At 38.1% G+C, this 26967-nt stretch overlaps 1 protein-coding gene across 3 annotated transcripts in view; it reads left to right on the forward strand.

Moving 5' to 3' along the window:
• fxr1 (FMR1 autosomal homolog 1) overlaps nucleotides 1-24189 on the forward strand; it is a 108645-nt gene extending 84456 nt beyond the window's left edge. Inside the window, exons 13-17 of one of the 3 annotated variants that reach the window (XM_060834734.1) lie at nucleotides 26-235; nucleotides 5455-5655; nucleotides 5795-5890; nucleotides 14994-15091; nucleotides 23207-24189. In XM_060834734.1, the coding sequence (XP_060690717.1) occupies nucleotides 26-235; nucleotides 5455-5655; nucleotides 5795-5890; nucleotides 14994-15091; nucleotides 23207-23374 (773 nt within the window). In that variant the 3' untranslated portion in view covers nucleotides 23375-24189. The remainder of the gene's footprint in view (nucleotides 1-25; nucleotides 236-5454; nucleotides 5656-5794; nucleotides 5891-14993; nucleotides 15092-23206) is intronic. The other 2 variants (XM_060834735.1, XM_060834736.1) reach the window with 2 other exon arrangements.
• Nucleotides 24190-26967: the final 2778 nt, after the last annotated feature.

Raw genomic sequence — 26967 nt, forward strand, 5'->3', positions numbered from 1 at the left:
CAATTATAGTTTGTTGTTTGTGCAGGTACAAATTCAGAATTATCAAATGCTTCAGAGACTGAATCTGAAAAAAGGGATGAATTAAGTGATTGGTCACAGACTGCTGAAGATGACCGGGATGCAAGACCATATCGTGATAGTCGAAGGCGGCCTGGAACAGGGAGAGGGCGAGGTGGAGGACAGTCCAACAGAGGTCGTGGGGGATCAAGAGGTGGAAATTCATCCATTAGCTCAGGCAAGTTTGTGAATGATTTTAGCCCATTTTAGCCTGAAGATAGTCTTTTGATGACACATAACCAACTGTCATTATCGAGCTCAATCAGATTAATGTTGAATGTGGAAAAAGCAGTTTTATTCATATGTTTTCATTCATTGATGTCCATCTCTCTCATCTTGACAATCTGGCAGGTACCCTGTTTGAGCTATTAATTTCAGTTAATACTCCCAGTTCTGATATCTTAGTAATCTGATTTAAATTCTTCATTACCCACCTCTTAATTTGAAATAAATGAATTTGGAATGAAAAGATAATAGTCACCGATTAGTCACTTAGTTTTCTATGGTGGGATAATTTGATTTTCTTTCGCGATGTCTCACCAGTCTGGCAGAGACTTTCTTATTCTATTTATTGTTCATTTTACTTTTCCCCCACTGTGCTTTCTTCTCCCCTGCTACTCTTGCAGTAAGACCATTGCACAATTGCAGTGCAAGAGCATTTTCCTCACATGAAACTTGGTAAGTGATTAGTGTCTTCAGCTGTTAAGATATAAGGAATTATATCGCATAACTTCACCAGACATGTGAAGTCATATGGGTGGAACCATGAAATAAGAACAGGATGATCACCTTAACGGAATTGTTTTGCAGGCACCTCTCAAATATCAGCAGGAAATTGAGATGCAAATATGTAAGGAGATCTTGGATATCTGTAAGAATGACAGGGTTGTGATGGTAAGGGATTTTAACTTTCCAAGCATAGACTGGGACTGCCATGGTGTTAAGGCCTTGGATGGAGAGGAATTTGAGTATGTACAAGATTTTTTTTTAATTAATATATGGATGTACCTACTAGCGAAGGAGCAAACCATGACCTCCTCTTGGGAAATAAGCAGGACGGTAGCTGAGGTAACAGTGGGAGAACACCTTGGGGAAAGTAATCATAATACCATTTGTTTTAAAATATTTACAGAAAAGGATAGACCTGATCTTAAAAGTTAAAGTTCTAAATTGGATTAAGACAAATATTGACAATATTAGGTAGGAACTGTCAAAAATCGATTGGGTAAGGCTGTTCATAAGTAAAGAGTTGGTTGGAAAGTGGAAGGCATTCAAAATTAGACAGCAAGAGACCAGAGACAGTATCTTCCTGTTAGTGTGAAGGGCAGTACTGGTAGGGGTGAATAGGGAAATTGAGGCTCTGGTCAAGAAAAAGGAGGAAGCATATATCAGGTATAGACAGCTGGGATCGAGTGAATCCCAAGAGGAATATAAGGGCACTGGACTACTCGAGGTAAGTCAGAAGGGCAACTTAGAGGGCATGAGATAGCTTTGGCAAATAGGGTCGAGGAGAATCCAAAGGGATTCTACAAATACGAAACGGACAAAAGGGGGGACACTCAAGCCCATCAAAGATCAACGATGCTGTCTGTGTGGAACCACAGGAGATACTAAACGAATATTTTGTGTCCGTATTTACTGTAGAAAAGGACATGGAAGCTAGTGAACTTAGGGAGATAAATAGTGATGTCTTGAAAAGTGTCCATATTATAGAAGAGGTGTTAGTGGTCTTATAATGCATCAAGTTAATCTCTGGGACCTGATCAAGTTTTTTCTGGAGCATTATGGCAAACTTGGGAAGAGATTGCTGGGACCCTTGCTGACATATCAGTATCATCGACAGTCGTGCCAGAAGACTGGAGGATAGCTAATGTGGCGCAATTATTTAAGGAAAGTGGTAAGAGCAAGGCAGGGAACTATAGACTGATGAGCCTTGTGTCAGTGGTGAGTAAGTTGTTAAAAGGATATATCACATATAGTCAGCTGAGATTGAATGAATCACTAGGGACAGGATTTATATGCATTTAGAAAGGTAAGGATTGATTAGGGATAGTCAACGTGACTTTGCGCTTTGATAAGGTTCCACATGGTAGACTAATTAGCAAGATTAGATTGCATGGTATCCAGGGGTAGCTACTTAATTGGATATAAAATTAGCTTGAATGTGGGAGACATGTTAGTGGGCAGTTGTTTTTCTGACTGGAAGCCTGTGACCAGCAGTGTGCCACAAGGATCAGTGCGGTTTCCTCTGTTTATTGTTATTAATATAAATTATTTGAATGTGAATGTAGAAGATACGGTTAGTAAGTTTGCAGATGATGCCAAAATAGGTGGTGTTGTGGGTAATGAAGAAGGTTCATGCAGATTGCAATGGGACCTTGTCAAATGGGCCATTAGGAGTAGGAACAGCAGATGAAGTTTAATTGCATTTTGGTAAGGCAGATCAGAGCAGGACTTGTGTAGCTAATGGTAGTGCCCTGGTGAGTGTTGCTGAACAAAGACACCTAGGGGTGCAAGAGCATAAATCCTTGCAAGTAGAGTTGTAGGTAGACGGGATGGTGAAGAAGGCATTTGGCACGCTTGCCTTCATTGGTCAGTGCAATGTGTATTGGAGTTGGGACATCATGTAGTGGCTGTATGGGACATTAGTGAGGCCACTTTCAGAAATTCTGGTGTTCAATTCTGGTCTCCCTGTTATAGGAAAGATTTTGTGAGGCTTGAAAGAGTTCAGAAAAGAATTTACAAGAATGCTGCTGGGAGTGGAAAGTTTGACTTTCTGGAAATGCTGAACAGGCATTTTTTTTGCCACTGGAGTGTCATCGGCTCAGGGGTGACCCTGTAGTAGTTTATCGAATCGTGAGAAGCATGAGTAGGGTGAATAGTTAAGGTCTTTTACCTGGGATAGTCGAGTCCAAAAGTAGAGTGCATAAATTTAAAGTGAGGGGATAGATTTGAAGCAGACCTGAGGGGCAACTTTTTCACAAAGAAGATGGTGCATGTGTGGAACAAACTGCTGGAGGGGTTGGAGGCTGGTACAGTTACAACATTTAAAAGGCATCTGGATGGTACATGAATTGGAAGGGATTAGAGGGATATGGGCCAAATGTTGGCAAATGGGAATAGATCAGTTTCAGATATCTGGTCAGTGCAGACAAGTTGGACCAAAGGATCTGTTTCCATGCTTAAGTCTTAATAGAATAGATACCTTGTACACAATTTTGTACTTGAGGGCAGAGTATCTATTTTGATTGTAACTCACAATGTTACGGCACAGAAAGAAGACTTTCAGTTCATGCTGGCAGTGCTTGTTCTTTGAAGGACTATCCTATTTCTTTTCTGTCTATTTTTCCGTCTTTCCTCAGAATTTTACAGACTTTTCCTCTTTGTGTGCTTTCATAATAGGGAGAGATATGTGTTGGATTTGTACAAGGAAGGAAAGTGGGGAATGTACTGCTGCAGTTGAATGAAGAAAGCTTTTGTCTGCATTTTTGAGAACAGCTGACTGGATTCATCACATTTAACAAAACGAATAGTGGCCCTCTTCCAGGCCTGAAGTGTGTGGAACTTCATAGCTTACCCCTTACCAACCCTGATTTGATTCTTAGCTCTACATGCGGTACCAAACAGGAGATGCTATACAATTGGCAGTAGCACCAGTTGGTTTGCCTCTTCTCTAATACAGATGCTGAGGTCAACTAAAATCCCTGTATTATTTCCTCAGCAGAGCGCTGTTACTGAGCTCCAAGCCCTCCTGACTTATAACATTCAACGTTCATCCCCTTCACCGATGCATCGTAGTTGCAAGGTGTATAGCTGTAACGCAAGAAGACTCCTTTGACAGCAGCTTGCAAACTCACAAGCTCTACTATTTAGTAACATAAGGGCAATGGATGAATCTGAGCAACACCAAATTGCCATCTAAGTTGCACACCATCTTGACTTGGAGCTAACAGCAGTATTTCTGCACTTCCAAAGACTGCAGCAATTTGAGATGGCTGCTCACTACCATCTTTTTGTTGTAAATTAGTCAGTGAAGCTCAATGTATATGAATGTATTTAACACCCCTTTTTTTTTCCACACAGTCCATCAATTTTTTTCTTCTTCAGTTAATTATTGATCGAGGCCTTCAAAAGAAGTCCGTTTGCCTCCACCACACTTAGACAGTGCGCTCCAAAGCCTGCCCCTTCAGAGGACAAAGCCTATTCCTAGTATCCCTGTTACTACTTTTGCTAATTGCCTTAAATTACTGTCCTCTGCTTCTCTCCAGATCCTTTTACCAACAGAAACAGTTTCTCCCAGTACTTTGTCAACACTCTTCTTGAGCATATGCTATTTATTTTGTGGTGTCTATTGTGGATATGCTGACTACCAACAACGTACCAGTTGGTCGTTGATGATAGAGTAGGATTGACAACTGTAGTTCCCTCTGATTAGTGCACCAAACACTATGGGCAATTTAGCTTGACCAATTCACCCAACCTGCACCTCTTTGGACTGTGGGAGCATCCGGAGAAAATCCACGCAGACATGGGGAGAATGTGCAAACTCCACGCAGACAGTCGCCCAAGGCAGGAATCGAACCCAAGGCAGGAATCGAACCCAAGTCCCTGGTGCTGTGAGGCAACAGTGCTCACAGCTATAACGCTGTAGTTGGATTCCAGCAAAACCTCGCTTACAAGAAGTAATGAGGCCAATGGGAAAACTGGGGTTAGGGGCAAACCTACAAAAACAATCACCCATGATCACTCAAACATCACCCAAAAGTCTAACGCAAAGTATAGCACAGCCTGAATGAAAGTTGAAATGACGTTTATTAAGGAAACAAAAGTAAATTTAACATGGTACATTTAAATGTAAAAAAAGCTGCTCTCTGTGCAGTATCTCTCACAGCTGCTCTGTCAGCAGCTGACAATGCACATGCGCGGACGGCGCAGACATTGTACGTGCGCAGAATGTCTCGAAACCAGCACTGATATCTCTCATGCGCAGACACTGCCATATGTGCAGAACAGCAAGAATATCGGAGCATGCGCTGAATGGCAAAGATTTCGGTATGCAATCGTACATGCATAGAATGAAGCACGTGATCCGATCCCTACTGGAATTGCGCGCTTGCTAATTGAGGGAAGCATTCTCCCAAATACTGTTCACCAGTTCTTCAGCAATGTTATAGCCAAATCGCGCTACTGAAATGTGCGTTATCCCAGAACTGCCTGTATAATGAAGTAACTCTCAGCAGCTTGCTGTAATTTATTTGACAAGGATCCTGGTCTAGTTTTATTTAGCATTTAATATTTTGGTAGCAATTATTGCTTGCAAGTATTTGTATAAATTTGAATAGTTTAGATAAATGACAGCACGTGATGTTTTCATCAGAATCTCTATTTTCTCCTCAGTGTTTAGAGATCCAGATAGCAATCCTTACAGTTTGCTAGACAACACAGAAACGGATCAAACAGCAGACACTGATGGTAGTGAGTCTCACAGCAGCACAAATCGCCGCAGGAGATCACGTAGGCGTAGGACGGATGATGATGCCACTATGATTGATGGAATGACAGAATCTGACAGTGCTTCAGTGAATGAGAATGGTTTAGGTATGTATATCAAATTTATTCATAATTTTAAAGATTATAATTGTCCAACTAAAATTTCAATTGAATTGACTCCAAGCATAGATTGCTGTTGTAAATAAAACATTAAAGAGAAAGCCTCCATCACACTTTGCATTTGCAGATGATAATGAACGAAAACCACAGCGGCGTAATCGTAGCCGCAGGCGTCGTTTACGTGGTCAAATTGAAAGCTCATTGAGCAGAGACAGCCAGCCAGGTAACAGTCGTAACTAGCATGTTAGGGTTTTTGGAGTTCTGATATTTTTGACGTTGTCATTTTTCCACATTCTCTAACTAATTAAATTTAAATAACACCTTTGAGCTTGAGTGGTCAACCTGCTTTGAAAATCTAACCCATGTTAATTTTTGTTTAGTCTGTATTAAAATACCATCTTTAATTAGTAATCAATGAAAAAATTTGGGGAGGAAAAGAATTTCGGAATTGCCATGAAACATACTTCCATATAATAACTTCCAAATAAGCTTTTCATGTGCTTGATTTCCTTTCACCTTGTAAACTGCTAAAGAGTCTGTAATTACTAGTGGGTTTGCTTAGTTTGTGTTTTGAGACAAAGTTATAGATACTAGGAAAAGTCAATGTTCTGGATTGCTCAGATTTCCAGTCAGAATGATACAGACCAGAAAGGTCCTCAGTTTTTATTTAATTGATTCTAGCCCGGGCAGGAGCTAGACTATTACTGTTAATTTTAGCACTAGATGGTTGGGAAAGAGAAATTTGAAATCTTGAGCATATTGTATAACAACTGCTGTTGACCGTGTGTGCATTTCTGAGAGGGTCAGGACTAGCTGTGATATCCTTCTTAGTTTGTACTGCTACTTATTGAATATCTCAGAGGAATCAGTACATTTTTATAAGGGAAGAAGAAACTTATCCTTTTCAATTTTATATTCAATATCCTTCAGAATGTTACCGAAATCTGCTTCTACCATCCTTTTCAGGAAATGTACTGCAGATCACAATTTGTTACATCAAATTTCTCATCTGTCTTATTGTCTATTATGTTAAACTTATGTTCACTCATTTGCTAAGTGAAATAAGTTTTTTTTGTGTACTGTTTTCAAAACTCTTTTTAAACACCATTTCCCTAAACAATCTAATTCTAAGGATAGAACAGCTTCTTTTATGTCTCCACATGTATTCTTTACCTCTAATTCAATTTTGATAAATTTGTGCTCCCATCACCAAGTCCTTGATATTCTTCCCAAAGTGTTCAGAATTAGATTCAATTTCAGCTGAGGACAAAATTTGTAAAGCTTACTCCAAAATTGCAGTTCCATGATTAAAAACTTCTGTTTAGAAAACAATGGATCCCAGTATTTGTTTTAAACAGTCATCATGTTATCAACTTGTCCTTTATGATCTCTGGTCCTTTGTTCCTGCACCCCATTTATAACTATGATTAAGATTAATTTACCTGTCCTGTTCCTTTTTTTTTCTTAAATGTATCACTTCGTACTTCAGAGTTAAATACAATAATATAAGAAAATTGTGGAACTACATGAGGCCATATCAGTGGAGAGAAAATGAGTTAATGTGTCAGGTCAGTGAGAAACTATCATCAGAACTATTCTGATTACATTAGACCTAGCTGGGATTAAAGAAAAACATACAGATAGTAGCTCCTTGGTGCATTCTCCATGGCAGTGCCTCAACCAATCGGACTCCATTAGGCAACCAATCCGCACCATTTTTTTAAAAAATGCTGCATAAATTGTTGCCTTTGAAATTCATGTTTTTGCATCAGTCCAACTGAGTGCAAGATGAAAAGCTTCAATAGCATTCCTCTTTTCACCAGTACCCAAATTCTGTGTTTTATTTTAATTTCACCTATTTTTCTAATCAACCTGTTCCTAGTTGTTACTGCATGCCTCCTGGAGCAGGTGGGACTTGAAGCTGGGTCTTTTGATTCAGGAGTGTCGGCACTATCACTGCACCACGAGAGACTCCCGTCCAAATTTTGTATTACCAAACAAATCATATTTCCACTTGCACAGCAGTTAGTTCTTTTTTAATATGATTTGAAGGAGTCACCAGTTGCTTATTGTTTGAGGAGTCATGTAACATTACTGTTGTGTATAGTTTAGCTAGATTAAATTTGCAATTAAAATAGAAATTTGGTTATGTGATGTGAAACAAGCAGTTTTATTTCACTCTGTTTTTAAAAATTAGAAGAAATCAAGGAAGAACTGTTGGTGTAAACTAATTAGGGTTATAAGGAAAATTGAGCTTTAGTCATAATGTTATCATGGTCAACCTGCTTTGAAAATCTAACACAATTTAATTTTTGAATATCCTGTTTTCAAAGAATGCAAGCCTTTAATGAGGAATCATTGAAAAGATTTGGGGAGAAAAATTTCAGGAATGCAGAAAAACAAGTTGGACAGATATTAAACATAATTCAGTTTCCAAATAAACATATGTGCTTGATCTGATCATACCTTGCTACATACTGCTGAAGAGTCTCTCATTACTAATTGTTTTTCTTCAGTTTGTACTTTGAGACATTTTAAGAATGTTATTTGTTAAATGCATACTTCGAAGTTTGCTCCTGGCACTGAAGATACAGAAGTATAAAGTGGAAAGAAGCCACTTGGGCAATGTGACTAATTCAGAAATGTTATTAAAATATATATAGGATGCTGAGACTTGCAGTTGTTCCTGTATATTGATAACTTGGATAAAGTTCCATGTCAAATGGCCCGTCACATGCCTCCTATTTTGCTAAACTGTGTAGGTAAGAACCGAAGGCTACAGAGTGATGTTAGTACATGAAGTGACTTGGAAAAACAGTAGAGAGAATATTTGACTTTGGAGGCCATTGGAGGGAAACACAAAATAAAACATTTTCTTAATATCAAGAGACTAGGGGCAATGTACCAGCATGGGAATTTAATGCCTGTGTAAACCAGAATCTAAAAGCTTTTGCACAAGTACAGAAAATAATTGTAAAGACTAATAAATGTTTTATTTTGAGGCGATAGAATCATTCAATCAAGTCTGCACCAATAAAAAAAACTCTAAATTTGAGTCCCACTTTCTAACGCTTGTCCCATAGTCTTAAATATTTTAACATTTAAGTACTCATCCAAGTACTTATTTAAAGATTGAAGTTTCCTGACTCAACCATCCTCCAAGCAATGCATTCCAGATTCCCACCTTGCCCTGGGTAGAAATATTTTTCCTCCAATTTCTTCTAAACATCCTGCTTTGACCTTAAAGTTATGCTCGTTGTTATTGAACTTTTAACTTGGAGGAACAGCTGCTTACTATCCGCCATGAATCTGGGTCTCCTGGCTCAGAGGTAGCGACACTATTTCTGCACTACAAGAGCCCATTCTATGCCTACCGTAATCTTTTATACTACAATCTCTTGTAAGTATGCAAGTATGCCGTATGTTATCTTAACTATCCATGTAACCGGTCTTATAGCCTTCAGGGAGCTGTGGACAAGCTCCCCAAGATTCTTCTGTTTCCCTGAGCTTCCTAGTGTCATGTCATTCATTGAGTACTCATTGTTACTACTTCCAAATCGCATCACATCACATTTTAGAGATAACTTGCATCTGACCAATTCATTCATCTCTTCTAAGATTGTGTCTTCCCATTGTTAACCAAACAAATTTTCATGTAATCTGCAAATTTACTTATTCTCTCTCTCCACTCCAGAAGAAATATGTATACTTCTGCATCATCTGTATCAGGAATACCAAATGATCCAGCACTGATGCCTGTGATATGCAACAAGATACTGGTGCCCAGCCTTCTACCCCCACCCACTGTCTCTTATAATTAAAAACATTTTGAATCCAACTTGTCAAGTTAGCCTGGATCCCATGTGCTTTTATCATCTTTATCAATCTTCCATGTGGAACCTTGAAATGCATATTGGCGACATCAACTGCACTATTGTTATCGACACACCTGGCCACCATCTTAAAAAAATTCAATCAAATTTGTTGTGCATGACCTCCCTCTGACAAAACCACTCTCTCGCTTCCTGATTAAAATCTTGCTTGTCAAAATGGAGATGATTTTTTTTCCCAGTAGTTTCCTGTAATTACCTGGGATATTTGTACCACTTTTCTTGTAAAGTGGTAAACTACATTCTGTTGGAATTCAAATAAAAATTCATACTTCAGTTGTGCAGTATTTTGGTTAGACTTCATCTGTGTGCACTCTTGAACTTGTACCTCAAATGTTGGTTTGGAGGGTCTATACTGTATTAGAGATTCATCAGATGACATAATAAAAAAATGATTAATCATCCCTGACCATCTAAATTGAAGTGAATACATAAGTGAGGTTCTCAAAATGATGAAGGGGTTTGATAAATTGTTTCTTCAGGTGGAATAATGGGGGGGGGGGTGAAACAGAGTGAAATCTTGAAATGATAAGAAAGCTATTTAGCAATCCTCAAGTGTTTGCTTTTAATTTTATGCTTGCAGTAGTGCAAATATAAAAACATGACTTTCATATGTCGATGATACTGTCAGGTGTAAATTTGAGAACAGAAGTAGATTTTTTTGGGTGGCTGTATCAGGAGTGTATATCAAAAGCAAGTAAACAGTTGAAGAACATATTAGCTTTGAGTAAAGCAAAACAGGCTTGAGGGATCAAAAGTAATGTTTCTGCTATGCTTAAATAGAATATCTTGTGATAGTTTTAATAAGAATTGGTCAGTATAAAAACAAATCTTTTTGGTGTCTACATTTTCTCAGATGTAATTTTATCTATCTCGGGATTTAGAGTTAATAGATAATGAATACTGTGTTAGCTGAATTGTTTGGGGGAGAATTATTTAAAATTTTGATAACGCTAGTTTATTACAAAAATGCATTTTTATTCTCAACTGAAACTATTGCTACCTCTTTCAGTGCCATGATCTAATCTACTGTTGAATAATGTCCTAAAGAGCAAGCTATGATTACATTTTTGATTTCTCCTTTCCCTTTTGGAATAGTGTTAGTTTGTCTATCATATTTTTCAGTCTCTGTGTTGAGAACATTTTACATTGGAAAATAGAAACTTTTGTAAAAACTGAAGTAGAGTGTACTTTGTATAAGGGCACATGCATGTATAAATTAATAAAGCTGAATCAGTTTTGCAGTCATAGAGATGTATAGCATGGAAACAGACCCTTCGGTCCAACCCGTCCATGTTGACCAGCTATCCCAACCCAATCTAGTCCCACCTGCCAGCACCCGACCCACATCCCTCCAAACCCTTCCTATTCATATACCCATCCAAATGATTTTTAAATGGGGCAATTGTACCAGCCTCCACCACATCCTCATTCCATACACATACCACCCTCTGCATGAAAACGTTGCCCCTGAGATCTCGTTTACATCTTTTCCCCCCTCACCCTAAACCTATGCCCTCTAGTTCTGGACTCCCCGACCCCAGGGAAAACACTTTGTCTATTTATCCTATCCATGCCCCTCATAATTTTGTAAATCTCTATAAGGTCACCTCTCAGCCTCCGACACTCCAGGGAAACAGCCCCTGCCTGTTCAGCCTCTCCCTGTAGCTCAGATCCTCCAACCCTGGCAACATCCTTGTAAATCTTTTCTGAACCCTTTCAAGTTTCACAACATCTTTCCGATAGGAAGGAGCCCAGAACTACACGCCAATATTCCAACAGTGGCCTAACCAATGTCCTGTACAGCCGCAACATGACCTCCCAACTCCTGTACTCAATACTCAGACCAATAAAGGAAAGCGTACCAAACGCCGCCTTCACTATCCTATCTACCTGCGACTCCACTTTCAAGGAGCTATGAACCTGAATTCCAAGGTGTCTCTGTTCAGCAGCACTCCCTAGGACCTTACCATTAAGTGTGTAAATCCTGCTAAGATTTGCTTTCCCAAAATGCAGCACCTCCCATTTATCTGAATTAAACTCCATCTGTCACTTCTCAGCCCATTGGTCGAAATCGTGTTGTAATCAGAGGTAACCCTCTTCGCTGTCCACTACACCTCCAATTTTGGTGTCATCTGCAAACTTACTAACTGTACCTCTTATGCTTGCTAGTTCCTTGTGATTGGAAATATTTGGTTTAAAGTAAAAATTATAGATAAATCAACAGCAGAATGTAAATTTTCTAATTGCTTTGAACTTAATTCAACATCTGCAATAATACCAACCACAAATAGAGTTTTCTAAATAAATTATGGGAGAGAGTAATGTTTGCGTATTTTCTAGGCTGCATAGAATATGATTCTGATGCAATGAGTATTTTGGTAAAAATCTCTCAAAAAGCCTTATGTTTGTGGGGTGGTGGAATTTCTTGTAAGCATATTATATCTGTCCTGTTTTTTCAGGTCAGCCAATTCATTTTTGATTGCTTACCTCTACAGATGCTGAAAAATGGAGCATCCACTAAATAGTTCTGCAATATTTGATCAATTATCTCTTCAAAATAATCAAAGTGTTAATAAGAATTTAAAGAATGGAAATGCCTCTCACATCAGCTCATATTTCATCTTGCAATTTAGTATTTATCCAAGCTAAACACATTACATTTTACATTTTGTTTTTAAAATTTATTCACTTGGATATTAATTCTGCACCATTCTTTTCCCTCTCCTCCCCACTGAAACATGTACTTTGTTTCTTTAAAGGAGTATATCCACAAATATGTTCCATATTTTGATAACTGTGTGCAGACATGTTTCTTGATTTCAGTCATAAATTTATCTTTTGCCACTTTGAACTTGTTCCCTTATTCTAACTTATGTTAGATTTTGAGTAATATTTTGGATTTGCAGTTGCCATTTTATTAACTAAACTGCATATCTCAATCAGGTCTCTGATGCCTCGTTTTTACAATGAAAGACCTGAGTTTTCCCATTTCATCCTCCGCACATATCTTTTGACACTAAGAACTGTGTGGCCGTAGTCATTTCAGTGTTTTGCTCATCTGCCTTTGGAGACTGGACCTGCTCAGAGATTGGACTTTATTAGATGGTTTGATCCTGACTTGCTATAAAATAAAGTTAAAAAAATTTTTTAAAAAGTGCGGAGAAACTCAGCAGGTCTGGCAGTATCTGTGGACAGAGAAATTGAGTTAATGGTTCAAGTCTGACATGACTCTTCAGAATTTAGTTGTTTTGGACTTGAACCATTAACTCAATTTCTCTGTCCACAGTTGCTTCCAGCTCTGCCTGAGTTTCTCCAGAACTGTATTTTATTTCAGATTTCCAGCATTTCCACTGCTTTGCTTTTATCATCCGGCATGTTTCCTATATGTTGATTTTGTAGTTCAACGTTCTGCTGTCTTTGGTGGGTGCAACATGCTGGTTAGCTATGTTCAGCATTAAAACTAGAAGTTCTCAAATTTTTCAATCTTTTAGTTTTATCCTTTGCTTTTTCAGTGAAGTTTATGAAGTACTTGTGTTACCTGTTCCTTTCCATACTCTGTAATTTTCACTTGCCTACATTAGATTTCAACCAGTTAGAACATTGCCCAAATCTAATACTTGTATTGCAAGTATATCTCCAAAGTTTACCAGTCCTTGTAGAGCATTTGAAATTATGGATATTTCTGTGATGATTGGTAAAACATCAGATGTGATATTGAGACCTGTATTTAGGGAGAAAACGTTTGATAAAACTGAGTATCAACTGTTTGTACTGGTTCTGTCTGGGGGAAAAAAGTGTTGAGAATGTAAAAGCTGGAGCAGATACTGGTGTGTTTTTGTTCTGATGAAGTTAGAGCTGTATTCTTGGCTGTATTACCTAATTTCAGTTAGTTATCCCAATGTAGTTTATTGTCTGCTTGGAGGAATGTCTGAGTCATGCTAGTTCAGAAATAAAAAGATTTTAAATGTTTTAAGCTTGTGATGTTTACATGGTAAAAGCAGTAATAATCGCATCTGTGATGTCAGATCTTCATTTAAAATCTTCAATGGCAATGATGAACATCCCTTCTGTTCAGTTGAGTGGTATCGTGGCATTGACAGTAAAAAAATTAATTTACTTTTTTAATTTTCATAATATTGGATATCATTGTGCCACCTTCATATCAGTGGAGCCAATTCTGAAATAAAAGGTGGAATTTGTTTGTTTTCATTTGTGTTACATTGCTTGTTTGGTGTATGTTCATCTGTTATGAAAATTGCTCAGGATTTCTTTGCCCACAGGATTCAGTTTGTTGAACTTCTGTATTTATCAAATACAAATATCACTAGTAAAAGTTTTGCAGTTGAGAAATGAGCTAGTAACAGTTATTTTAACCTCAACATAGAGAACTTAAGTGGGCTAATTTTGTCTTGTTATTGATATTTTTTCATTCAGTATTAGAACTTGTTTTCAAGTCCACAAGTGATTCAAACAAGATTGGGTTTTTGACAAACTGGAAGCAGGATAGGGGAGAGGTGGTATTGGAAGACGTAGGATAGAAGCCAGAAATCTCAAATGTAGTTGAGATTTTACCAGTGGAAATTCTATTTAATATTGAATGCGTATAGCTGCAAGAAAGGAAATTATTGATGAGTTATCGAGAATGAACAGGAAAGTCAGATTAGAGTAGTAGAAGGTGGATATTAAATACTGAAGTGATGATGAGGACTTGACAGGTTAAGTGGCATGTTTCCATGTTCTAATATTATATGATTTCAGATCTTTAAGTTGTTAATCCAATTTTATATTAGTTATTTCACTGAGTTATTTAAAAGTTAATTTGAGTTCCTCTTGGATAGAGGAATGATCAATTAACCATAAGTCTACTTAAGTGCATTGGGTATGTTGAAAGTATTGGGTACTTAGGAATTGATTTTTTTTAAAAATCCAGTTGTAAACTGAGTCATCGTCTTTGTATTAATTTTTGTTTTAATAAAAATATCTAACAAAGGGATTTACAAATTACCACAATGATCACCAAATATTTATCACTTCATTAAATGCAGGAAATACCTTAATTAAGTTTAATAACAACAGTTCATAAAAACGCATTGGTTCAGGAAACAGTGGTACTGGATATAAACAAAAGTACGACCTCTGTACATGAAATATTCACAGGAAACATGTTTTATAGTTGTAGCAAACTTAAAAGGAATAACTCTTACTTTTTTAAAGTCTTGCCTAACCATTGATTTAATCCCAAGTGCACTTTGCATCATTGTATTACAATATTGCATATAACTGTTTGTCTGTCTTAACTGAACAGGAAGTGCTTGATTAAATTGTAATGGTGGCATGTGTTCAGAAGATGCTTGCAAAGACATTTAATCCTTGCAGTTCATCTAGCAATGTGGACAATGAGGTATATAAAGAGTTTTTTGTTTTCAATGACAGTAACTGTAGCTGATTACATATCTCGAGCGGAATCACAGAGCCGACAACGGGTCCAGCCGAAAGAGAATCTTGCATCCAGCAAAAATGCAACTACGTTGGTAAGATCTTGAGCAATGAAATTGGTAGTAAAACTGATATCCTGGTTGTATCTATTATTGGTCATGTGGTTGCAGTTACATTATGAGCTACCGAAATATGGAAAGCATAAATTTTGGCTATGGGAAGTTTCTGACTGTTGCAGTTTCAGAATAAAGAACTGACAGTCACCAAATTTTTTTTGTTAAAATTGTGTGGCTAGTCAGATGGATTCAGTTTTAACTTTTAAGTATAAATATCAGCACAACACAAAGCCAAAAGTGAGCAATTCATCTTTTGACATTAACACTTCTGTGATGTTCCAATGATAAATTTGCTGTTTTTTGTGACAACTTTACATTACACAAATGTCAGATGTGCAAGTTTATTGGGGAATTCATGTTCATGCATTTCCATTTTTATGATGTGAAGTCCGTTATATAACCCAAAATATTTTGCATGAGTGTCAGCTCCCAATTGTCTTTTTTTTTAAGTGCCAACTTGTAGCTTGTACCTCCATTATGGCACACTGAGTCAGGAGTAAGATGAGGAGCACGTCTTTACATAGAGTTGTTAAGATTTGGAATGTGCTGCCTGGGAGAGTGGTGGATGTGGATTCCATAGCAGGTCTTGAGAGAGAGAGCAAGATATATATGTGTTGAATTCAGAGTGCTACGGTGATAGGGCTTGAGAATGGGACCAGCTCGGAAGCTCTTTTAGGAGCTGATATAAACACGTTGAGTCGAGTAGGCTCCTGTACTATAAAGTTTTGTAACTAAACAATTGCTCGTCAAAGCAAGCTGTACATAATAAGATACAAAGTTTGCACTGGGCTTAATATATTAGTTCTGACCTCATTCCACAAGAGATGATGAGAGGACATCTGTGGCAGTAAGGATGAAGCCTGGTCAGCCTTTCCCCTATCTATCAGCACGGTGCCAAAATGGTAAGCACTGCTGTCTCATGGCACCAGGGACCTGGGTTCGATTCCAGCCTTAGGTGACTTGGTCCATGTGGAGTTTGCATATTTTCCCCATATCTGCATCGGTTTATGCCGGATGCTCAGGTTTTCTCCCACAATCCAAAGATGTGGGGATTAGGCTGACTGGCTACAGTAAAATTTACTATATAGTTGTCAACTCCACTGTCACACTATCAGTGTTGATAGATGAAGGTATAACAAATCCTGGACCATGACACTTGTCAATCTGATAATCAAATCCTACCATAATATGGTTTGCTGCTCTAGATGTTCCTCCGTTTGGAATGTTTGTCAGACATTATCAGCATACAGTAGTGCTCTGAAGACAACTCAGGTGAGCAAGGCTAAAAAGTTCCATTAGTTGTAGGCATCCTGTGTGACTTGCAAATATGTGAGAACAGTAAAGAAATGAATATGCTAGAGTGTGCCTAGCCACTGTCACTACCAGAACGCAACCATTTGATCCACTGTGAATCTGAAAGGATTGCAGTATTTCCTGTCATAATTGATTTGACCTATCATCTTGTTATGTAAAAAGATCACTTTGAGCAGCTTCATTGTGCAGAGTTTTCTCCTGTGGCTTAAATAGATCCCTTCTCCTCACTTGGTCAAGTGCTTTGCTGAGATGGATGAAGGTAATATATAGTGGTCTCTCTCTTTCACTGCATTTCTCATGGCTGCTTAAGTGAAAATATGTAATGTATGGATCTTCTGGTCTGAAACCACGCTGAGATTTATGATCGATATGTTCAGCTAAGGCCTCCAGCCTGACAGGAGACAACATAAACAAATATTTCTCCCATGATCAAATACTGCTTGGCAAAACTGATGGGTTCCTTCACTGTTAGGTTAGCCTCAGTGAAAGTAAGGCTTAGTAGCGAGGTGCCTTACTAACCAATTAGAGTCTGTTCTGATATATTGCGATAGTTCCATTCCCATGCATCCCACATTATAAGAAAATCGCATAGTAGCAGCACCATTTAAACTAATGGGACCAGAATTGTGTTATAGCCAATATAGGTAAGGAAAGTTTGTGTTCTACAAATAGTGGTCCAAATTCTTCAATTGTGTTACTACCAAATTGGGTTGAAGAAACACTCGTTTTAGCAGAACTGACTGTATTGCAGTTGCTGTGGTCACTCTTGTTCTTGTAAAAGGTTCCAGGGTTGGCATCATCACGCATATCCTGGGGTTACTACAATTGCCCTCCTGTAGTGCATGAACCTCAGTCTGATGCCGGAGGAGTGCCATTTTTGTATGCTTATTGCGTTCAGGTGGTGCAGCATTAGTGTCTGAAGCTTTCCCCATAATAGCTTAACTGTGCTGTTACACTGTGGGTTCAACATGTTACGGCAGAGCTTTCTGTCATGTCTCGAGTCTGCTCGGTAAGTGTTCTCCTTTGAGTTCAGCTCAAAATAATGTTTCACCATTTTCTCTAACTGCTTATTGCACTTAGTCATAATCAAATCTTAGTTTTCACTTGAGTCATTTTATTTTTGCTGATGGGCCTTTTGCCTTGTTGATTCAGTCATACATGCCCTCAGTATTCCCTGTGTTGAAGGACATCTGGATACTTGGCCAGATTTGTAACTGGGAGTCATTGGTATACCACCTAGGAGTCTTTAGTACTTTTCATTGAGTGACTCACAGTAATTCTGTTTTCTCACTTCGATCTTTCCTGTAATTAATGAGGACACACTGCTTAGCAACATCGATGGGTTCCTTAGCTTCAGACTAATTAGCATTTTGAGCTCTTGCTTCCCATATGTTGAGAGTGTGACATTCTAGTTATCTTGAATGTGTTTCATTTTGCTTCCGTGCTCAGGGAATGAGTGTTCATGTGATGTTAAACTGACACTGGCTGACATTGATTATGGGTATCTCATTTTTCTTTGAATGGAAAAGCTTTGAGGTTGCATCCTTACTGTGCTGTACACAGGTATCATATGGTATCTGCATGTGATAAGGATACTATTCAGAGAGTCTCATTTGGTGATGATGCAGTTTAGTTGCCACTGCCCTGATTATGGATATGTCTAGGCTCATTCTGAAAGGTATTAGTTGCACAAAACTTGTGGTAACAACAAAACTTAAGGAGGTTCTTTTCTGTTCTAATTTATCTTTCCTGGACTATGATGTCTGAGATCATGTTGAATTTCCCCAGTAGATAAAGATGTCTTTAGTTGAGGATTCTGCTGATAGCAGTGTGAAGCTCCTCGTAGAGCTGATCTTTTGTGTAGCATGTAGCCTTTACTGCAAGGAACTTGCTACTCTCAACAATAGATAGAAATCTAAAAAAATGCAGAATTTGTTCCTTCTATGTACCTGTCAACTCAAACAGGGCCAATTAATCTGAGGTGTCTGGTCCAACACTATTTCACTACTGAGTTGAAAGACCAGTTCTTGGAGGAGCTTGACAGTGCTTTCAAGAGACCTAAGAGAGAGAGGATTTACTGAGAGCAGATTACAAAAAGAAATGTTACATATTCATCTCCCATATGTGGGCATGCTGGTTGATGTCCAACCTATGATGTTCCATATTGATGACATCTGTTTTGCATTATTGATCAGTTGTATTTTTTTCAGACCTGGCAACATCTTCAAATCTCCATTGTACCCTCTTAAGTGCAATTATATTCTTTCTATGATAACTAGTATTTGTAGAGTGCTCAAGTTGTGGTGTAACTAATGATTTATATAGTTTTAGCATAGCTTATCTGTTCTTATAATATATGCCTTAGCTAATAAAGGGAAGGATTTCAAATGCTTTCTTAAAAACCTTATTGACCTGTCCAGTAGCCTTCATGGACTTTTTCATAATCATTTCTAAGTCCACCACTCCCTCAACGCTCCTCGGTATTTTTCCATTAATTGTGCGTTCCTGGCCCTCGCAAATGCATCATCTCTCACTTCTGTAGGTTGAGTTCCATTTGTCATTTTTCTGCCCACTTGACCAGTTCTCTTTACCTGATGAAGGAACAGTGCTCTGAAAGCTAGTACTTCCAAATATCCTGTTGGATTATAACCTGATGATTTGTGATTGTTAACTTTGTCCATCCCAGATTCATGAAGAAGGGCTTATGCCAGTAACGTCGATTCTCCTGTTCCTTTGATGCTGCCTGACCTGTTGCGCTTTTCCAGCAACACATTTTTAAGCTTTGTCCATCCCAGTCCAACACTGGTACCCACATCATTGCTGTTACTGGTATAGATTGAGGATTGGTTAACAGGAAGAAAACAGGATAGGAATAAATGGGTAATTTGCAAGTTGGCATGCTGTTACTAGCAGGGTATCACAATGATCAGTGTTTGTGCTTCAGCTGTTCACAATCGGTATCTATTATTTGGATGTGGGGACCAAATATTATAATTGCAATTGTGGTTGACAAAAAGTGGGAATGAGAGTTGTGAAGATAATGCAAATAAGTTTTAAGGCAATTTGGACAGTATGAATGAATGGGAATGAATATGGCAAGTAGAAAATAAGTGTGAGGTTAACCACTTGGAGTAACTGAGATGCAAAGTATTTCTTGATTACCAACATTTCCCAATTTTGCCATTGATATGAATAAAGTCATCCAGGTTCCTTTGGACAAGCTAACGTGCAAGTGCAGCAAGCAGTTAAGGCAATTAATTAAGCAATTAAAAATAGTATATTGACCGTTTCTGCATGATGATTTGAGTACAAGATTAAAGGTGTCTTGCTTCAATGGTGTAGATTCTTGGTAGACTGTACCTGGTGGAGTTTTATTTCCCTTTCCCAAGGAAGGATACACTTTTCATTGAAGAAATGCAGATGATGTTTCTCAAACTTTAGTTCTGAAATGGAGTGGATAGCTTGGAAAATGGAGGAGCGGGCTTGAAGAGCTGAATGGTGTGTTCCTGCTCCTGTTCTATGCCAGACAATTTGGGCTTATCGCTCATAAGTGCTTTCCCTTATGTTTGTGTTCCCACTGCAACAAAACCAATGTGACTACTCTGTCTCAAGCCTGAACTAAATCTATGGGACTCCTGGGCTGTCCAAATATCAGGATCCCTGTTGGCCTCCCCACTTGAGACCAAGGGAATGGCATTGGCTTGGTTGCAAGTGGTGTTATGCTTTTATGTCCCCTTTACAATTCTTTATAAGATTTACTCCCTTACCCTTCAATTCCAGCAAGCTATCACAAGCCAGTGGAGACATTTGGCCATATCTGGAAATTTGGTTCATAAATGCCAGAGGGTGCCCAAGTGGCCTGCACACTGCAAAACCTTCACTGGGTTTCTTTGAAACTTGGAAGGAAGGCATTGCTGAATACTTGTCGATGACAGCTTCTTCTTGCATATATGGCTGTCTTCATTGCATTGCAACTAGCCAGTGGAGTGGGCTAAACCTGAGTGAAAACTTATGCACAGTTGGAAAGCATGCTAGTTCCCCATATCCACTAGATACATCATATCAACCTTTTGGATGGACTATTAGCTGCTGATCATAACAAACGTTTATGACTTGTCTTTGCTGTGGCTACTGAATTAGAGCTGATTTTTATTTTTAAAAACTAATACGTTCACTCTAGTTATCAGTTGCTGGCAATGGTTATAACTTTGGACACAGGCTAATTTGATCTGATTTTCAATGGCAGTCTCTGGATTTTCTTCAGTGGAGAGGAATTAATAATATTATGAACCATGGCTGCACTGAAAAGAGAATCTTTAAATTAAGTTGCTGTTATAAAATCCCACTTAATTGATTAAGACTTTTTAGCAGCTAAAATTCCATATATCCTGAATGTCTCAATTGTATTACAGGAATAAAATTCACTAGTGTTAATGTAATTGCCCTTTGGAGACTATGATGTTGTGATGGCCTTTAAAAACAGTGGTTAGCACTGCTGCCTCACAGCGCCTGAGACCTGGGTTCAATTCCCGACTCAGGCAACTGACTGTGTGGAGTTTGCACATTCTCCCCGTGTCTGCGTGGGTTTCCTCCGGGTGCTCCGGTTTCCTCCCACAGTCCGAAGATGTGCGGGTCAGGTGAATTGGCCATGCTAAATTGCCCGTAGTGTTAGGTAAGGGGTAAATGTAGGGGTATGGGTGGGTTGCGCTTCGGCGGGTCGATGTGGACTTGTTGGGCCGAAGGGCCTGTTTCCACACTGTAAGTAATCTAACACATTTTTGGATACATGGCATTGTTAAAGTCTTTTGGTACCATTTATTTGAAGCCCTAACTAAGTAGCAAAACAATATTGAGATCAGTGTTATACTGACAGTTGTGTTTAATGTGTTCTTGAGAAAGATCCTCTACATGCAGGAAGGACTGTATCAATAAATAGTATTGAATGTATGGGTTGTGAAATACATAGGATTTCAAGACGGGCTAGATCTTATTTTTAACACATTTTAGAATTGATGCAAACTTGAATCAAACTGATAATCACTGATTTCTGATTACATCACAACACGGTTTCAGTGACTGGTACCAAGATTGAAACTTATTCCCTTTCAACAATTCAAGGCTATCACCTAGTGTTAGCATCAGGCAATTGTTAATGAGTTATAACACAAGTTGCAGAAAGAGTAATTTCATCTTATTTCTGTCGGCAATGAAGTTGAACCCTGTTTTGAAGAGCAATGTTCTCTCCTTCAAACCACAAGATAATTTTTAATGAGGAAGCTATTTATCTATCAACAGCTTTCTTCCTCCTGCATCTCCAATCTTACTGTAGCATTGTTATTTTCTAAAGGATTCTCCCCATTAATCCCATTATGTTTTATTTCCTATTGGTCTTTAAAGTTATGTATTATGAGCTTAATGTCCAAAAGTTTAATCTTTGGATGATTATTTCTGCAATATTGACAGTTCTGTATACATTCAGAAAATACTTCATTGCTCGGTTGAAAGGCTTGTTTCTCCACTATTTCCTCTTAACAAATCCCTGATGCTAGGGATCAATTTTTTGGCTGTACTGTACTTTAGTCCTGCATGTCCTTTGGTAATTTAGAAAACTGCCAAACATCAGTTCATAACTGCCAACATCCTGTCTTCAAAAATGCACAGTTAACCCATCTGCTATATTAGTATTACCTCATCCTCACGCCTTCACCTTTCCTCCATGTATCATGGTGTCCCAACTCCATGCTTACTGTCATGAAGCTTGCTATTTGAACCTTCTCATCTGGCTTCTAGTTTTTTGCACGTACACACTGCTTGCTGAAGAAATATGTTGCATTCCTTTGTTATCTGGGTTCATGCGACTGCATTGCAAAACTCAGGCAGTGCAAGTACAAAAGTAGGAATGAGTCTACAATAATGGCTTCTCCTCCTTACCCTGCATTGCCACCTCTGGTGTAACTCAGTTATCTTTGGCCTTCCTCTATCTGCTGTCATTACATCAACCTTCACGTGTATACTGATTTAAATGCAGTTTAGAAGTACAGTGATGAGGCTTGTGTGGAAATTTTAAGTACTGGCACAGAATCCGTAAGCAAAGAACCAATTTCTGTACCATAGACTAGTAATACAGTATGCGTAAGTTATTGTCTTTGTATAGAGTTTGTGATGTTTGAACAAATTTAGTAAGTAATTAAAAACTATTCTAATTCATTGTCAATGAGTTATGGGAAATTTGTTGGCAAACACCAAAATATCTACTGCAAGGAGTAACTTGTTGGAGGAAAGGCTGAAATATAATCTAAATTAATGTATATTAATGCATTAAATTGATTGTCCCAAGAACTAAGGTTTTCTGGTAGTTGTCATGTATATGTACGTACAGTGAAAAGCTGTGTTTGTGAGCAGTACAAGCGGATCATAGTAAGCAAGGGTATACAGATCATAGCATGAAAAAACTTGGACAGCGTAGGCAAACAGGTTACACCACACGTGCACGAGGCAATGTCAACATTAAAAGATCAACAACATTATTTGAAGTTAGAGAATCTTTTACAAATAAAGCTGTTTCTAGAAAGTGATTTTTTTTGGCTTTAATAATAAAAATAACCTTAGATCAAATATTCCTAAATTATTTAACATTTGAGAATCCTATTTATTACTTGTATCCTGTATAAATCTGAATTACTTTTTACAGTACCTACTTTGAACATTCAGCTGTGTGAAGAACAGATTGTTCCTCTTTCTTTCAAAGTTAACTATTTTACTTAAAACACTCATGTTCAGCAGGTGCAAGAGGATACGATTGATGAACATTTTCCTGCTATCAAGACGGTTAATGGAATGAACAGTGTACCTGGTGATGAAGCTCATACACACAAGGTTTCGAAGGAAAGCCAACAAAGAGATTACCAAGGAAATGGAACTAAAGTTGTGGTGAATGGTGTTTCTTAAACATTATCCACTATCGTCCAGTTCTGCATAAATTGTGTTTTCTAATAGTGCTTGTAAAAGCTTGCCAAAGATAGAATAAGGACTGCCAGACTTTACGGCGCACTTTTTTTCTAGTTCCTCCGTACTGGAATGGAGATCAGAGGGTTCTTGAATAAAACACTTGTATAAATTTGTTTTTCACCTAGTTAAGTTCTCAATACATTAATCAGATATTGTGCCTTCAGACAATAGATGCAAAATTAAAAGAACTAGCTGGTTGTAGGAAAATGTTTTGAAATGTTTAAAATAAATTTCAGATTATTCTGAAGATGGAGATCATTGACATTTACTGTAATACTGGATAAAAGCATTGGCTGCTTTTTGTCAAGTTCTCCAATATGCAACCACTTCTGAGGAAAACAATAGAAAATGCAGTTTCAAAATTTTGCACTGAATTGTAAATTTTACATTTGGTATGCTAGGTGATACTAGTCTGGAAACTGGTCAATTTTACTAAATCTCTGTAGGTTTTTTAATACTGTATGTAGAAAAATTGCAGACCACTGGAGAATACTCGTTTGCATCTATACATCTGCAGGGACATTGGGATGAGATTGGCAGTGACTGTTTACAAAGGGGCTTGTTTGGTTTATTTATTAAATGTACAGTATTTAAAAATCAAGCAATGCTTTGGATGTTACACTAAACTGGTTGTAGATGTCATTGCCAAAATAATCCAACTATTGTAAGATTAAGTTCCAGAGAAACGATTTTCCATGTAAACTACATTTGTTAGAGTCCTTAGAGTATTTTTATTTTCCGTTTTGATTGGTTGATGTGCAATATGTTTTGTATGCAGATAGTTGATAAATAAAGTTTGATCTTCCATCTTCTGACTTAAAATATGCAAACATGAATGTTTTCTGGAATTTTATTGAAAAACATTTTAAGTTGATTTCAAGTCTGAGAATGTTTTCATTTCTATATGTATTGTCAAGTAATATTTCTAGAATACAGCTTTTATTGAAAGACAAAAGTTGTACTACTTCCCCACACACGCTAGTATTTCCCCAGGATCACAGCAATTATCACAAACTTTACAGCTCAATATTCTTAAGTGATTGGAGGTCCACAATCTCGCTCAAAATTATAATACATATGGGATCTTAATCTTTCTGACCCCCTTGTGATATTTGGTCAAACGTGTAATGTCACTTGGTTTGTTTCATCATTACAAATTTTAAAAGATATTAAAGTTTTTGTTTTATAATGAAACACAAACTACAAATAGAAACATCCACCAATTGCTACATGAAAGAAATAGGAAATTCTGCACACAGTCTTTTGAAGCCCAACTGCAGTTGAACTGGGTAGCATTGTCAGATGTGTGAATTTAGCAACTGAAACCTTTGCCAGGTAAAGGAAGTCTTATTTAAAAGATGTAATCAGTAGATTCAGCTGTATTGAGAGGTGTCACAGTCCACAGCTAGGAAATTTGGGAAAGCAGTGTTTGTTTCCAGTTTTGTTTGTCTGGTGACCAAAATGTGGCTGTCTCGCTCTCAATCTAACATTATGTAAATAAATATTTCTCTACAACAGGCTGGAATAGAAATCATTAATTGCATGCTTTGCATTGGTATAAGAATTAGCAAATGAGTCTATTGACTAATGTCTCATTGTTTCTCAACTGCTGGCTGCAAAACGCCATCATGAGTGACCAAGGCGGCTTGGACAGAGGTTGCTGAACAATGCTGAGTGGCTGTGCATTCTATCCTATGAACCGTTCTCTGTTGAAAAATGACAAATCTCTGAGTTGCGAGGATGAGTTTTAAGTTTCATTCTGTCAAAAAGTGAGTGACAGGAAACATAGGGGTACTGAATGGTAAGGACAGGCATTTGAAGTAAATGGGTGTTTGAAATATACAAGTGTTTAGTTGCATAGGATGCCTATGCTATTTATGCATCTTTCTCTGCACATCCTCCAGATTTTCTGAGCATGAACATTGGGAGGAAGCTGGGCAACTTTACATACCAGGGGATTGGGAGACAATCTCTGGCAGTAAAGATACTCCTCAGCATTTCTCCCATTGCACTTATGTGACAGAAGAGCCAGCGATGCCAGTGAGAGTTCCAAGTTTAGAATGTAGTGATGGAGAACTATCTGCTGATAGGCAGAGGAACTGCAAAGAGATGTCCATGTGTAATGCTCCGTTTGGATTGGAGAGTATGCTGACTGGCTGCTGTGGCAGCATATTGCAACCATAAATTGTAAAAGCCCTTTGTATCATTATTTTCAGGATTGACTGCCACAGAGTTATGGCAAGTACACTTTGAGGGAAGTGAGCATACTATTGCTAAGTTTGCAGATAACACAATGTGTTAAAGCAGGTAGTGAGGATGTCTACAGGGGGATATGCACAGGTTAATTAAGTGTAAGATTAGAAGAGCTGAATATTATTTAAATGGAGAAAAACAGCGGTGACATTCAAGGGTTGATAGAGATCCTTGTACAAACATCACAAAAACTAGAATGCGAATTCAGGTGTGGTCTTGTAGAGCAGTGGTAGTGTCTGCTCCAGAGGTATGTCACAATATGTAGTTTTCTTTTAATCAACCTGTTCACACAAGTTCAGGTAATAGTGAATACAAATGGAATGTTGGCCTTTATTTCAAAAAGGAATGGAGTACAAAAATGGAAGTCTCGCTTAAAGTAAACTTGGCATTAGGCAGCTGATCCCTGGATTATCATGAACACTTCTGGCTCCCTTATCCAAAGAAATATGTACTTACATCAGAGAAGGTTCATGACATTGATCCTGCGTATGGAAGTGATTTTCTTAGGAAGAGGAGGTTGGGCCTGTAATCATTGGAGTACAAAAGAGCGAGATCTTAAAACATGTGGGACTGTAAGGGGGATTGATGTGGTAGATGTTTAGAGATTGTTTATCCTTGTCGAGAGTCTAGGACAAAAGGGCATAGTCTCAAAGTAAGGTCACCAATTTAAGATACACGAGAAGTAAATTCTTCTAGGATAGTAAATCTATGGAATTCTTTACTGCAAAACTTTGTTGAGCTTGGTTTAGGTCTTTTCAAGGCAGAGTGAGTTTTTAATCAGTAAGGGAAATGAGAGTTGTGTGAAAAAGACAGGCAAGGGATTGGCAAGGTATGATTAATTGAATGGCAGAGCTGACTCTGAACCAAATGGTCTCCTTCTGTTCCTACAGCTTGTGGTTAACATTTGTGGTGCACAAATTTGCAGTAACCTGTAGCTGTGGATACCTTCCACATTACACCCTGGTTTCCCTAGTCTGATAGGGCTTCTGCCATGACTTCTTGCAGACAGTTGCTGTTGTCTGTCGTCTGCAAAGCTCAATCCACACAGATTGTAGATGACACATTTCCTAGGAAATACTGGCGACTACCACCCAGCATGATTGAAGCAGCAGAAGGAGTCTTCATCAGAATAATTACTTACTCTGTTCCTTGTTTTGTCTTGCTGCAAGGATAGTCATCGTCACTAGGGCCATCCTTTGATGTGTGGCCTTCCTACAAATGAGTGTAGCATTTAGAGATTGTGATTGGTGGGATAGATGCACGATGCTACTTGTGGCCAA

This window comes from Hemiscyllium ocellatum, chromosome 13 (genome assembly GCF_020745735.1).
Source record: "Hemiscyllium ocellatum isolate sHemOce1 chromosome 13, sHemOce1.pat.X.cur, whole genome shotgun sequence".
Taxonomy (NCBI): Eukaryota; Metazoa; Chordata; class Chondrichthyes; order Orectolobiformes; family Hemiscylliidae; genus Hemiscyllium; species Hemiscyllium ocellatum.